The 14,110-nt window shown below is 38.8% G+C and overlaps 1 protein-coding gene across 1 annotated transcript in view; it reads right to left on the reverse strand.

Annotated features, from left to right (window-relative positions):
* Positions 1 to 14,110, reverse strand: part of LOC134657962 (uncharacterized) — a 182,156-nt gene that overhangs the window by 15,055 nt on the left and 152,991 nt on the right. The window contains exons 6-11 of the mRNA XM_063513567.1: positions 5,974 to 6,165; positions 4,962 to 5,138; positions 2,469 to 2,651; positions 1,649 to 1,828; positions 1,053 to 1,287; positions 461 to 630 (exon numbers count right to left, since the gene is read on the reverse strand). Of these exons, the coding sequence (XP_063369637.1) occupies positions 461 to 630; positions 1,053 to 1,287; positions 1,649 to 1,828; positions 2,469 to 2,651; positions 4,962 to 5,138; positions 5,974 to 6,165 (1,137 nt within the window). The remainder of the gene's footprint in view (positions 1 to 460; positions 631 to 1,052; positions 1,288 to 1,648; positions 1,829 to 2,468; positions 2,652 to 4,961; positions 5,139 to 5,973; positions 6,166 to 14,110) is intronic.

Consider the following 14,110-nt stretch of genomic DNA (forward strand, 5'->3'; position numbering starts at 1 on the left):
AAACTTGGCCACTCAGTCGCTAGACAGACCTAGTCCTCAAGTCCTCATGTCAAAAATGAGTTTTTTTTTAAAGTGAAAACTTCTTTAGTGGCGCTGTGCACTTTTTGAGGTGGGGAAAAAATGTTAAACTCGCGACAGATCACGTGACCGTAAGACGGACACGTGACCTGATCGAAAAACTGTTACAATGTCATTGAGTTTTTCTTTATTGATTTAAATGCCATCTAGTGAGTTTCCCTCTAACTGGTATTAATATAACTCAAGTACTAACAGTGATGTGATTAGGGGTTTCAAGTAATGCGACGAAATAACGCTAGATGGCGTTAACCTCAATTATACATAATGCTGCAGACATTTTACACTAGTCATTGAGTTTTCACTTCTGCCAGCACTCCCGGAGTGCAACCCGTTGTTTTTTTTTTGAACGTATTACTAAATAAGAAAAAATAAATTAAATTACCTTCTTCGCATTTAGCAGCCTCTCCACTCCAGTTACCGAAGGAGCAGACTACAATAGGGTTGCCTCTGAGCTCGTACCCATCCTTGCAGCGATACCGCGCCTTCATACCGTGTTCTGTCTTAGGGGCTATGACCATCCCGTTGCGAGGGAAGCGGGGCATCTTCTTGCATCTGTAACATTTTGGGTGGAATTGTGTGATAAGTTTTTGAATTGGGATTACATGGTATTTATGGTGATTCCGGAGACGAGACAAAAAACGTTAACATTAGAATAGTAATCATCCCTGGCCTTATTTCATCGACGATTTCTCAAATTTATAGTCCTTATGGACTCACGATCAGATGGCTTATTACTGATAACATCTGGTTATTATTAACCAGATGTTATCAGATAGGTACATTAGATCTTCAGTAATAAGCCATCTGATATTTGTTCCTCCGCGTTGTTCGAATTCTCGTCAATTTCATCAATATCTTAAGATAACATAACAGCGCTGTCATCATTAAATAGCGGTCTCTTCCAGACCACAATTGCTAACACACTAAACAAAGCATTAGAAGATCTCTAGAAAATTTGATTGGAAACTATATACCTCGCAGGGCTACACCTAGGTATCTGAGTCCAAGTTCCATTGTTGCACGTCACGGCTGCATTGTTCGACGGGAACTCATAGTTCTTCTCACAGTCCACCAGAATTATTTCTCCGTGTTGCACCATGGACGAACTGCCGACGATCTGGGTGTTCTCTTCTTGAGTTTCGTTCTCGCCTGTCTTGTTTTCTACTAGTCTGATGTGGCCTTGAGAGACGTGGGGAACTACGCAGGGTGCTGGAAATAAGATTAATGTGACATAAATTGAATAGTGATAGGGATGGCATAGATAAACATAAATAATTTTCGATTCAAGGCCTGTTAAGTCTTGTTTGTGTTCATGTTTTTAGTTCATCAGCATATCAGCCGAGATATGTCCACAATTGCTTCAACTTAGCCTCTCACAAGCATTCACACGACGACCAGTCCTGCCCTCACTAAACGGCTCTACGATTTTGAAAAGATCGTCAGTATACTTTGCTTAGGCTTTTTTGTTGCGTCTACCGTTCCTCAAGAACGAAAGGAAAGCTCTCTCTCAACTGTTTTAAGGGGAATTTGTTCACAATTTTATCTAAGACTTTTAAAAAGGTCTGTCTACCTAAACACTGGGGCAGCGGATGGCTCCAAGTCCCATCATTCTGGCAGATCGCAGACCCGTTGCCCTCCATCTTCATCCCGTCCTGGCATCGGAAGATGATGGACGCTCCCAGCCCGGTTCCCGAGGAGATGTTCTCGAGCCAACCGTTCCAGAGCTGCCCGGGGTGTCCGCAGTTGATTTCTGGAAACATTTAAAAGGTATTTAGACACAGAATAAATCATAGTACCTACTACCGCACAGAAAGGACACTTCCTAGAAAACCGAAGTTTGACAGCGATTCAGGGTCGAATCATGATATTTCCAACTTATGGCACTATCCCTTTCGGCTATTTAGGGTTGTCAAAATTCGAGTCATTATCTTATCTGTGGTCGTGCACGTAAAGGGACGTCAAGCTGTGTCAGCCCTAATAATTGCTCGGAACAATGCTGAGCCGAACGGAGCCGAGTTTGCCCGAAGTCAGGAGTGTCTCGGTGTCTCCTCATTGATTAGGTATGTTTCTTGGGAAATAATATAAAAACGGGAGAGTCTGGTGTTCCGAATTCAGGAAAAGTTGAATACTTACAACATGAACTGTAAATTTACATGATTTTTATGATTTTCTGTAGTAAACATCGTTGGTGATGACACTGATGATGAAACAATTAATTCCAACAAACTAACCCAGGTTGATAATTATCTAAGAATTAGTATTGGCATTAAAGATGTCAAAAAATAATTATCAAAATAGTGTTTGTTGTTGGCTGTACATTTTAATATAAACTGTAAATCACGAGATCTGTAAATTTACGCTGTAAGGAAGTATTAAGTAATTTGGTTTACCTTTGCACAAAGGCTGAGTCCCCGACCACTTCTTATCAGCACCGCAGCGCCTTGTAGCGTCACCCACCAGTCTGTATCCATACTTGCACTCGTATGACACCACCGAGTTGTAGGCGCATGAAGTGTACACCGCTTTCCCGTGGCGCGGCGCCTCCGGCGGCGGGCACTGCACCTGTGTGACCACTAGATGGCGACACGCGTCGCTTTAACGTAACGCAAACTCTCAAACACAGATGGCGCTTTTATAAATCATATTTTCAAACAAATAATGACCGTTGGACACATGCAAATCGAAAGCGGCATGCAAATAAAACGATGTTTAATTTTTAAATTTATTTTTCACTACAGCATTAATTAGGTACAGATGAATTATTATACAGTAAATTCTTGCACGTCCAACATCGATTTAAAGCCATTGCTACAATGATCTACACACATGTAGTTTTAAATAAGCTAAGGGCAGTAGAGATCTATTTTCAGTAAAATTTTATCATGGCCATTTTGACTCTGGCAAAATCCAGAAGGATTGTTACTACTGTCATAGAATTTGAATACGACAACAAATATATAATATGATCACAAATATGTTTCATTAAACACACTACGTAATGTTATGATCGACTCAATCTGTCCCCTTCTCTCCTCCTTCTATTGAGCAGCAGGAAAGGAGAAAAAAGATGGTTTTTATTTCATTATTAGAGATTAAAATAGTGGAGATCCCACAGGCTTTCGGCAAATAACCATAGTTATGGCAAAAAATGTTTGCAAGGAATTGGGTAAATAACTGAATTAATATTACGTCAAAAACCTCAGTAGTAGGTATATTGGAAAGTTATTGTTTAATAGCCTGCAACCTGCAAATCATTTTAGGCATTGCAATATTTTTTGTCAAAACATATGGCCGGCCTCAAATATACCTAAGTTGACAAAGTTTTTGTATTTACAGAACCGATTTGAAAACATAGATGATAGCTTCTTAGACTTGGCTAAAGTTTTTGATATAGATAAAAGTCATCACTTTATCAGCTATACAGGAAACTTTAAAAAAATTAGCTTAAAATGGCATTTTTTTAGTAACTTAAGCTCCATGATCAATAACAGTCCAATATTTTTAACGAAGATCTCATCTATTTAGGATTAAAAAGCTCTGGTATCCCACAAGGAACAATTATTGGACACACAATTTTTGAGTAATAGTAAAATAATAGTAAAATACTGTAATGTATATCTAGGTACTTTATGATCCATCCACGTCAAATAAATTTTAACAAATATACCTATAATTTATCACAATTTTATCTACTCAGATATATTTGATGGCATTAATAATACCAATAGGAGGTCCACTAACCTAATTGCGTCATGACAATGAAATTGCTTATGATAGCCATGATATCACGACAGAGGAAGCGCCATGCGAGCTAACCGATTAGTAGTATAATGAGAGATCTTTCTATTAAAACAAATAATACAAAAATATGAATCATCAGGTCAGATAAAGAGGTAGTTATTGTGAAAGCGAAATATAAAGATATGATTTAATAGTTGTATATGCCATTCACTACTAAACTTTCAGTTTGGATATTGTTGTTCACTATAAAATCTATTATCATTAAGAATTAACATTTTTCCAAAAAAAATTGCAACTAAAGACATATCGACGAATACCTGAATACGGTTTGTTATAATTTGTGTGTCTAAAATTGATAGGTGAATTTCTGAAGACACCATTTCGGTGTAATTCGAAAATTATGCTTTTTTTAATCAACTCTCTCATGATACTATATCGTTATCAAAATTGTGGGTAGATCTCCATTATTCACATTAATTTGAAAACCATGCAACATTCCAAGATGAAGGACGACACTGAGATCGGCAACTACATTGTCACGAAGCAAAGCTAGTATAGGATAAGATTATGTTTATGGGTTTAGTTGTGAGTCTGTGAGTTTTGTATTTGTTTTAACGCAAATTGATAACACAATCATATTTATTAGAGGCAGAATCTTCATTAAGACTAAAAAGCTCAGCATTTAGAAAATCTGTGTTATCGATTTGTGTTTTTTCAGTTAAAGATACGATATTTTTTTCTAAATCTAGGAGTTCTAGGAGACGTATTAATTAAAATTTACGATCCCTACATCGATGTAGAAAATGAAAGAATAATTCCAGTTCCTAAATGAATAAAATCTATGGCATGACTGATTAGACAAATTAGAATAGAAATGCCTACAATTTTTTTTTACTTTCTCCCAACAGTCCCAACAATCCCCAATTGTATCAATATTTTCCCCTATTTTCGCTTTTCTGGGTTAGGTAGTTTTAATAAGAGTAGGTACATATTTGAATTGGCCCCTGTATACTATTTATTTGAATTAACGTGTTCAATATTTTGAAGTAAGCTAACCCATTTTTTTCGACCCGTCGTCACACAACCCCAGTAAATATCTGCCCAGACTCACAACCAAAACCCCCAATATTGAATCTACTCACGGACGCAAGTCGGCAGCTCCTTGGGCGCCCAGGCGCCGTCGGCCTGGCAGTAGCGCTCGGCCTTCCCCACCAGCTCGAAGCCCTGCCCGCACTGCACCACGGCGCGGCACCCGAACGTGTGACAGTCTGCGGTTACCCAGCCGTGGGGGACGTCGCCTGGCTCGCCGCAGGAGCGGGCTGGAAAGGGAGGGTATTATTATCAATAGACATGAGAGAGAGAGAGCACTGGTGACGTAACTGGCGGTCACCCAGCCGTGGGGGACGTCGTCGCCGGGCTAGCCGCAGGAGCGGGCTGGAAAGGGAGGGTATTATTATCAATAGACATGAGAGAGAGAGCACTGGTGACGTAAGCCGAACGTGTGGCAGTCGGCGGTTACCCAGCCGTGGGGGACGTCACCGGCATCGGTGGCGTCGAGGTCGAAGGTTGCCTGCTCGGGGAGTGCGGACTAGCGGACGTGCGAGATGGTGGGGGCATGCCAGCACATGTGCTATCATTGTCAGTGTTAACTAGCAATTAGACCAATAGCACTACTGCTGTCTCTTTCACTCTTTACTATATGCGCGAATCGCATGTAGCATGAGATCCCAAGCAATAGTGCTATTGCTATCTCTGTCAGTGTTAACTGATGTACTCACGCTCACAGCTGATGTCCGGGCCGTACCACGACGCCTGGTTGTCGATGGCCAGACACTTGGCCCTGGGGAACCCGTTGGTCACGTATCCGGTGTGGCAGTGGTACTGCACCGTGGCGTCGAGGTCGTAGGTTGCCTGCTCGGGGAGCGCGGAGAGGCGGGCGTGCGAGATGGTGGGGGCATGTGCTATCTCTGTCATTCTTAACTAGCGATTAGACCAATAGCACTAGTGCTGTCTCTGTCACTCTTTACTATATGCGCGAATCGGAATCGCATGTAGCATGAGATTCCAAGCAATTAGTGCTATCTCTGTCAGTGTTAACTAGCGATGGTCTTGCTCTGGAAGTGCTATCTCTGTCAGTGTTAATGATGTACTCACGCTCACAGCTGATGTCCGGGCCGTACCACGACGCCTGGTTGTCGATGGCCAGACACTTGGCCCTGGGGAACCCGTTGGTCACGTATCCGGTGTGGCAGTGGTACTGCACCGTGGCGTCAAGGTCGAAGGTTGCCTGCTCGGGGAGCGCGGAGTGGCGGGCGTGCGAGATGGTGGGGGGTTGCAGGCAGTAAACTGGGGGGAAAGTGCAGGGTTGAGTGCGTGGTCAAATACATATTATATAAAGGGTATCAAAAATTGAATTCGTTTTTTAACAAGCAGATACGTCTGCGAGCGATATTCCAAATTTTATATTAAAGGAAAAAATGGAAAAAGTTACGCTTCCGGCAGGACTTGAACCCGCATCCTCCACAATCCGTGTGTTGCTCTTAACCAATTGAGCTACGGAAGCCTACCAGGACATCACAAATCTTTCCATTCCTTCCTTTATGCAAACACGCCTTTGGGGTGGCGTATAGCGACATCTACCGAAAGACGATTACATCTTTTAACGGCAACGGAGTCTCAAGTTGCATTGAGAATTCACCAGTAACAATGTGCTAACCCATACTAAATCAATTTTTTAACAAGCAGATACGGCTGCGAGCAATATAATTTTTTTTATATTAAAGCACACATTGCACCCATTTGAACAGAACAAAGTGAGGGTTAGTTTTTTAGGGTTCCGTAGCCAAATGGCAAAAAACGGAACCCTTATAGATTCGTCATGTCTGTCTGTCTGTCTGTCCGTCTGTCCGTCTGTCTGTCCGTCCGTATGTCACAGCCACTTTTCTCCGAAACTATAAGAACTATACTGTTGAAACTTGGTAAGTAGATGTATTCTGTGAACCGCAATAAGATTTTCACACAAAAATAGAAAAAAAAACAATAAATTTTTGGGGTTCCCCATACTTCGAACTGAAACTCAAAAAATTTTTTTTCATCAAACCCATACGTGTGGAGTATCTATGGATAGGTCTTCAAAAATGATATTGAGGTTTCTAATATCATTTTTTTCTAAACTGAATAGTTTACGCGAGAGACACTTCCAAAGTGATAAAATGTGTGTCCCCCCCCCCTGTAACTTCTAAAATAAGAGAAAGATAAAACTAAAAAAAATATATGATGTACATTACCATGTAAACTTCCACCGAAAATTAGTTTGAACGAGATCTAGTAAGTAGTTTTTTTTATACGTCATAAATCGCCTAAATACGGAACCCTTCATGGGCGAGTCACACTCGCACTTGGCCGCTTTTTTTGCATTAGAAAAAAAGGTAAACAATCTTGACGTGTCTTTTTATTAAAAATCACTTTTGAAAAATAAGTCACGGCAAATATGTAACAATTATGAATCATATACGATTGTTTACATACTTTCGCTTTCATAAGTAATTAGTTTTTACTTCTTTTTAAAAGCGTTTTTCACTTTTTATAATGCTAAAAAAACGAACTATAGGTACTTTTAAGAAAGTACTTCTAAAAATGCCTTAGATTGGATTATAGTATTTTATGCAACCGTTGTTTAAGAGGGGTCAAAAAAGGCGAGTGGCGTCACAGAATAACTAATAGTACGTGGCGTGAGTAACAATTTGAGGCGAAGCCGAAAATTGGTTATATAGACGCCACGAGTATTTTTTGACTCAGTTATCAACGTTTCATACAATACTTTTTCTACGACCAAGCACTTACTTTGAATTTTTTTTTTAATTTAACAAATATTTTTCATTCAACAAAAATAATACTTTAAACAAGTGGAATCATATAAGACATAATATCTGGGTGACCGAGCTTCGCTCGGAAAACATATAAAAACTCGAAAATGCGCGTTTTCCCAGAGATAAGACCTAGCTACATCGATTTTTCGCCCCCGAAAACCCCCGTAGGGTGCATTGGGGTAAATCCGAAGACGGGGTAATTTTGAAAATGGCAAATATCTACTAAACTAGAAAAGCTTTCTACTGTGTAGCAACAGTACGCAAGATGCCATGTAAGCGTGCCAGTGGTATAAGTGTTGATAAAGTATGAAGTGTTTCTAGTTTAGTAGATATTTGCCATTTTCAAAATTACCCCGTCCTCGGAATTACCCCAATGCACCCTATAGCAAATTTCATCGAAATCGTTAGAGCCGTTTCCGAGATCCCCGAAATATATATATATATATATATATATATAGCAATTCTTGTTTATTTATTTACAAGAATTGCTCGTTTAAAGGTATTATTAGATATGTAGGTAAACAAACCAAACCCGGCCACCGCGCCCCGCGCCCCACGGCCGGTTGGTCAGCGACACCTTCTTGTAACTCATGAGGCCCTGGTACTTGCTCCTAGTTAAATTACAATTTTGGATAGTTTTGGTCTCGATTTTGGCCACAATAGCCTATGGAGACTAACAAGCAACGCTAAGCGGTGTTCGTAGTCTATGGATCTTGCTATATTACGGGTGTCACATGCGCGTTTCTGGCTTCTGAAGAAATTTTATTGTTTCTGCTATAGAACCCAATGAATATTTTGTAAATTGGCAGCAATGGATCTATATCGAAATCCCTAAAGTCTTTTCTCCTATCGATGCATTCCCTAATATTGTTTGTCATAATGATCAGTTTTCCTAACACTAAAAACCCTAATTTTGGTTATCCTAATATTGATTACTTATCCTAATGTTATTATGCATATTTTCTTTTTTGCGAGGGTCGCAGTTGAACCCTAACCTAACCCACTTTTGTGGCAGCAAGTTCTAAAACCTAACCATTTTTCAGAACCTTACATTATGGAAAATAATCGTTATGACAATTGATCGTTATGGCATGTGCCCATTAGGACAAACCAGTTAGGGCAAGTGACTTTAGGACAAACGTTGTTAGGGATTCAGAATGACACCCGACAGCAATGCACTTGGTACTCATCTGTCAGAGATGACAATTAAAATTAGGTTGGCAATAATCTATTTCATACAATATTTTTTAAGTGGTGATTACACGAAGTATCGTAAAAGTACCAAAAAGATACTGCGTGTATGCACAAGTACTTTTTTGGGGAATAGACTAAAGACTTGTCTTGACAACTATAACATAGGGGTTTAAAGGTGTGTGTACCTTTTAAATGACAAAAAAGGTACGGGAGTAGAAAAAGTAAGTAAAATTTTTACAGAGTCAAATAAACCTTGTTTTTTATGTCAAAGTTCAAAGATAAACTTTTAAAAGTGATAATTCTACTTTTACACTAAAATTATTAGAGATTCTAATGGAAAATTGTTAATTTGAGCCGCATTTGTCGATCCCTGCGCATAATGGAATTGGGAATTGAAATAATTAATTATATTACAATATCGCTAATTGATCAATCGCCATTTTTCTACAACGCTGCTGAAATAATTTCACTAATGGATATGTTTTCACATTACATTCATTTATTGATTGATTAGTATACGTTACTAGCAGAGACTAGTAACACAGATTATACAGTGAGTAGATAAATAAAAAACTTTAGGGAATGCTCCCGGATCTGAGTTTGTATGGAGATTCTCGGGAATTCCCGGTTCCGGGACTTACCTATTTTTTATAGTAAACCTTTTCACCACACCAGCTTGTCAATGCTATCTTTATTCTTCGAAAACTGATGAAAAAGTTATACTTTTCCACTCTTGTGAATGAAACATTGCATCCACAAGAGTGGCAAAGTAATTTAATGGCAATTATGAGTTGTTTCCTCATGGGTGATGATTTTGAATGATAAATATTTAATAGCGTTCATTTGGATTTGATTTAAGTTTAACACTTTTTATATGTTTTATTAAAACCTTTTCATATTTTAGTTGCATGTTACACATTGCTAGGTATTTGTATAGAACAAACCAAATAAGCCGAATACACATTCAATAAACTGACACTAAAAGCCATTATGTAAATGTTAATCAAAACCGAATTCGGTCGAATACTCATTCGCATAAAACATTTTAATCTCCATTGCTCCATTCCAATCCCAAAAATCTACCTAATTCAACCGCAAACGAGATTTCATTGCAGAGCTGCTGCCCGTACCTAATTCATTCAACTACGAGGGGTGTTCAAAATATTCTCGGTATGAGAATGAAAACAAACAAGTACGAAAAGTTTGATATTTTTATTTTTCAATATACTCCCCCCCTATGTTCATACACTTAAAAGATCGATCAATTATTTTTTTTAATCCCTCGTAAAAATATTTTTTATCTTTCGTGTAAAAATGCTCCTCCACTGCCGCCTTCAATGCTTCATCGTCAGAAAATGTATTTCCACGCAGATCCTTTTTAAGATTGGGGAGCAAAAAGAAGTCGCTGAGGGCTAAGTCCGGACTATACGGTGGGTGAGTAACAGTTTTAAACCCACATTCAACAATAGCTGCCTTGGCAATATGAGCAGTATGGACGGGGGCGTTGTCATGCAAAAGCAGAATACCTTTGGTTAACTTTCCTCGCCTCTTTTCTTTAATTACATCCTTTAATTGACGTAGAATGTTAGCGTAGTACTGTCCTGTGATATTTACACCTTTTTCTTTATAATCGATTAGTAATACTCCTTCACAATCCCAAAATATCGTGGCCATGACCTTGCCAGCTGAAGGGATGACCTTGAACTTCTTGGGATGAGCTGAACCCTTAATGTGCCACTGCATGGACTCTTGTTTACTCTCTGGGTCATAATGATGAACCCAGGTTTCATCTCCAGTAACTATTCTTTGCAGCACCTCATCAGGATTTTCACCGCACAGGTCAATAAAATCGGAACAACAAGCTACACGCATGTCTTTTTGAAGCCGAGTCAGCATTCGCGGAACCCATCTTGCACTTACTTTTGACATATTAAGATGGTCATGTATAATATCATGTACGGTACCAATAGAGAGATTGGTTACTTGTGCTATAGATTTTACCTTCACTCGACCATCTTCCAATATAAGTTTTTCCACTTTATCAATATTTTCTTGTGAAGTAGCTACTACAGGCCGGCCAGGTCTAGGGTCATCTTCAATACTCTCCCTTCCGCGTTTAAACTCGCTTGACCACTTTTGAATGGTAGATAAAGAAGGAGCAGACTCACGGTAAACACAATCCATTTCCTCTTTTATGGTTTTTTGATTTTTACCCTGTTTTGTCAAGAATTTTATCACGCATCGATGTTCTAATTTAGTTAACATTGTCAATTCGCACATGATGTTCATGTTTGTTCAGCAATTGCAGAAAAACAAAAGACCATCTCGGTTCGATTTATACTTTTTTTTAATGTCAATGAATAAACCTTAGCGGCCAGTAACGAAAGAAATTTTAGAAGAGGTCGTAAGATATCAATACCGAGAATATTTTGAACGCCCCTCGTAACTAGTGATGTCGCCAAACTATTTACCATTCCCAGAAATATTAACGGGAATCTAACTTAAACCAGGCGTGGCTCACTCCGCGATTTCGTCGCTTTGCTACACGTAGCTAAAAGTACATCCGCTCCACACCAATTTTGGTGGCTAGCAAGCCGCGCGTAGCGCTGTCGCCACCTAGCGGCCATATCTGTGCTGATCGTAACAGACGCGTTTTGTTAGAGAGTGATGAGTCTTCTGTACCTAGTACTATTATTTATTCTGTGCTTAAACTGAAATAAATATCCCATCAAAAACATTACTCTCGAATATTCCCTACAACTACAAGACTTGTTGACTTGTTAGCACTAAATTGACTAAGCGCCACTTGCTCCATTTCACTAACCCGGGGTGAACCGGTTATTCCTGGAGTTACCATGGTTACTAGTACAATTTGACATTGTGTTAACGGTTTAACCGGCTAACCTTGGGTTAGTGGGATGGTGCAAGTGGCGCTTAGTCAACTTGGTGCCAAAAAGTCATCATTAAGTCTTGTAGTTGTAGGGAATACTCGAGAGTAATGTGTTTGATGGGATATCTATTTCAGTTTTAAGTTAGATTCCCGTTAATATTTCTGGGAATGGTAAATAGCATAGAACATATTAAAGAGGTTAGAATGGCTATCGCGCGCAGTTAGTATCGGAACCGGTGTCGCCGCTCGTCCTAAAGGGGCCCACTGATTACTAGTCCGCCGGACAGTATCGGCCTGTCAGTTGTTCGGAACTGTCAACTTTTTGTTCTAACTGATAGGCCGATACCGTCCGGCGGACTGTTAATCGCCGTGATAACTAGACAGTTAAAATTTTCATGATGTATTTCTGTTGCCGCTATAATAACAAATGGTCGGCTGAGAATACGTGTGTGCCATATCCATTTTTTAAGCAAAATCGTTTTTTAATGATTTCTAAAATAACAAAAAATATGTTATAATTGACACTAATGGGTTTTTGGAAAATCATATTTTTCAAAAATGTTGTGCCATATCCGCATTTTACTATAGGATAATTACACTCTGTTAACAGAAAATTATCACAAAAGTGTGACATATCCAAAACTTTTGTGTCACATCATACATTGTACGTTTAACATTTACTCATCATGCAAAAACGGATATGGCAATAATAAAAGTGCTTTTATTTCATGATTACCACTATATTCACAATATTTGTATAGTATGTACTATAAATAGTAAACATATGTGCCTAAATGAAAGATAAGTTCAATATTTCGTTAATGTAAAACTTTTCGAGAAAATTTTTTTTTTGCTTCTTTTCGCTCTCTTGTAAACCAATGTAGCGAAATACTAAAAACAAAATAAAATAAATATTTAAGTGGGGCTAAACCAATGGGGTTAAACCATCAACCCAGTGTCAAATTGTACTGGTAATCATGGTAACTCCAGGTTTAACCGGTTAACCCCGGGTTAGTGGAATGGCGCTAGTGGCCCTTAAGGGATAATAATATTACGAGTACTAGTAGGTATAACCCATTCTCATCACTATTAAACAAACAATATGTCTGAAATCTGAATATGTCATTCCATTTTCAACCTTAGTAAACGAAATTCAGTTGCTGTTTAACTGACAAATGTAATCAACCTGATCTGTTAACACTCAAAGAGGATTCAATTCTATTCAGTGACAAACTAAGTCCAATTTTCATTAATGAAATTGGTATTTTGAAAGCTTGTTCCGTTTTGAGTTTTATTGCATTCGTAATAAGGTATATTTTGGTGTGAGGTGTTCCGTGATACATTATCAGGACCACGGAGGAAAATTAATCTGATAGTAACTCGTTGGGACAGAATTTTGCGGTTATGATGCAAATGTTTAGTTAGTATAATGCGCTATGAGCATTTTCACCATCTAACTAAAATATATTGACTATCACTAGATAGTATAAAAAAGCGGCCAAGTGCGAGTCGGACTCGCCCATGAAGGGTTCCGTATTTAGGGGATTTATGACGTATTAAAAAAACTACTTACTAGATCTCATTCAAACCAATTTTCGGTGGAAGCTTGCATGGTAATGTACATCATATATAGAAAAAAATGATATTAGAAACCTCAATATCGTTTTTGAAGACCTATCCATGGATTGGTATGGGTTTGATGAAAAAAAAATTTTGAGTTTCAGTTTTAAGTATGGGGAACCCCCAAAATGTATTGTTTTTTTTTCTATTTTTGTGTGAAAATCTTAATGCGGTTCACAGAATACATCTTCTTACCAAGTTTCAACAGTAGGTATAGTTCTTATAGTTTCGGAAAAAAGTGGCTGTGACATACGGACGGACAGAGAGACGGACATACGGACGGACGGACAGACAGACAGACATGACGAATCCATAAGAGTTCCGTTTTTTGCCATTTGGCTACGGAACCCTAACAAAGTCGCTTCCCGCTGTCTGTCTGTCTGTATGTATGCTTAGATCTTTAAAACTACGCAACGGATTTTGATGCAGTTTTTTTTAGTAGGCAGATAGAGTGATTCAAGAGGAAGGTTTATGTATAATTTGTTAACCCGTGCGAAGACGGGGCGGGTCGCTAGTTAAAATAATAAAATCAAATGGCAGACCAATTTGATTTTGAGCCACTTTGTAGCAGGGGCCGGTTTCTCAAAAGCTTGTAACTTGTAATACAAGCGGATGTCACTTTTTGACAGCTTTGGTTAGAAAGGGACTTCCACTTGTATTACAAGTTACAAGATATTGAGAAACGGGCCTCTGGTCCATAGACTAGGAATCCTCTAGA

This window comes from Cydia amplana, chromosome 21 (genome assembly GCF_948474715.1).
Source record: "Cydia amplana chromosome 21, ilCydAmpl1.1, whole genome shotgun sequence".
NCBI classification, from domain to species: Eukaryota; Metazoa; Arthropoda; class Insecta; order Lepidoptera; family Tortricidae; genus Cydia; species Cydia amplana.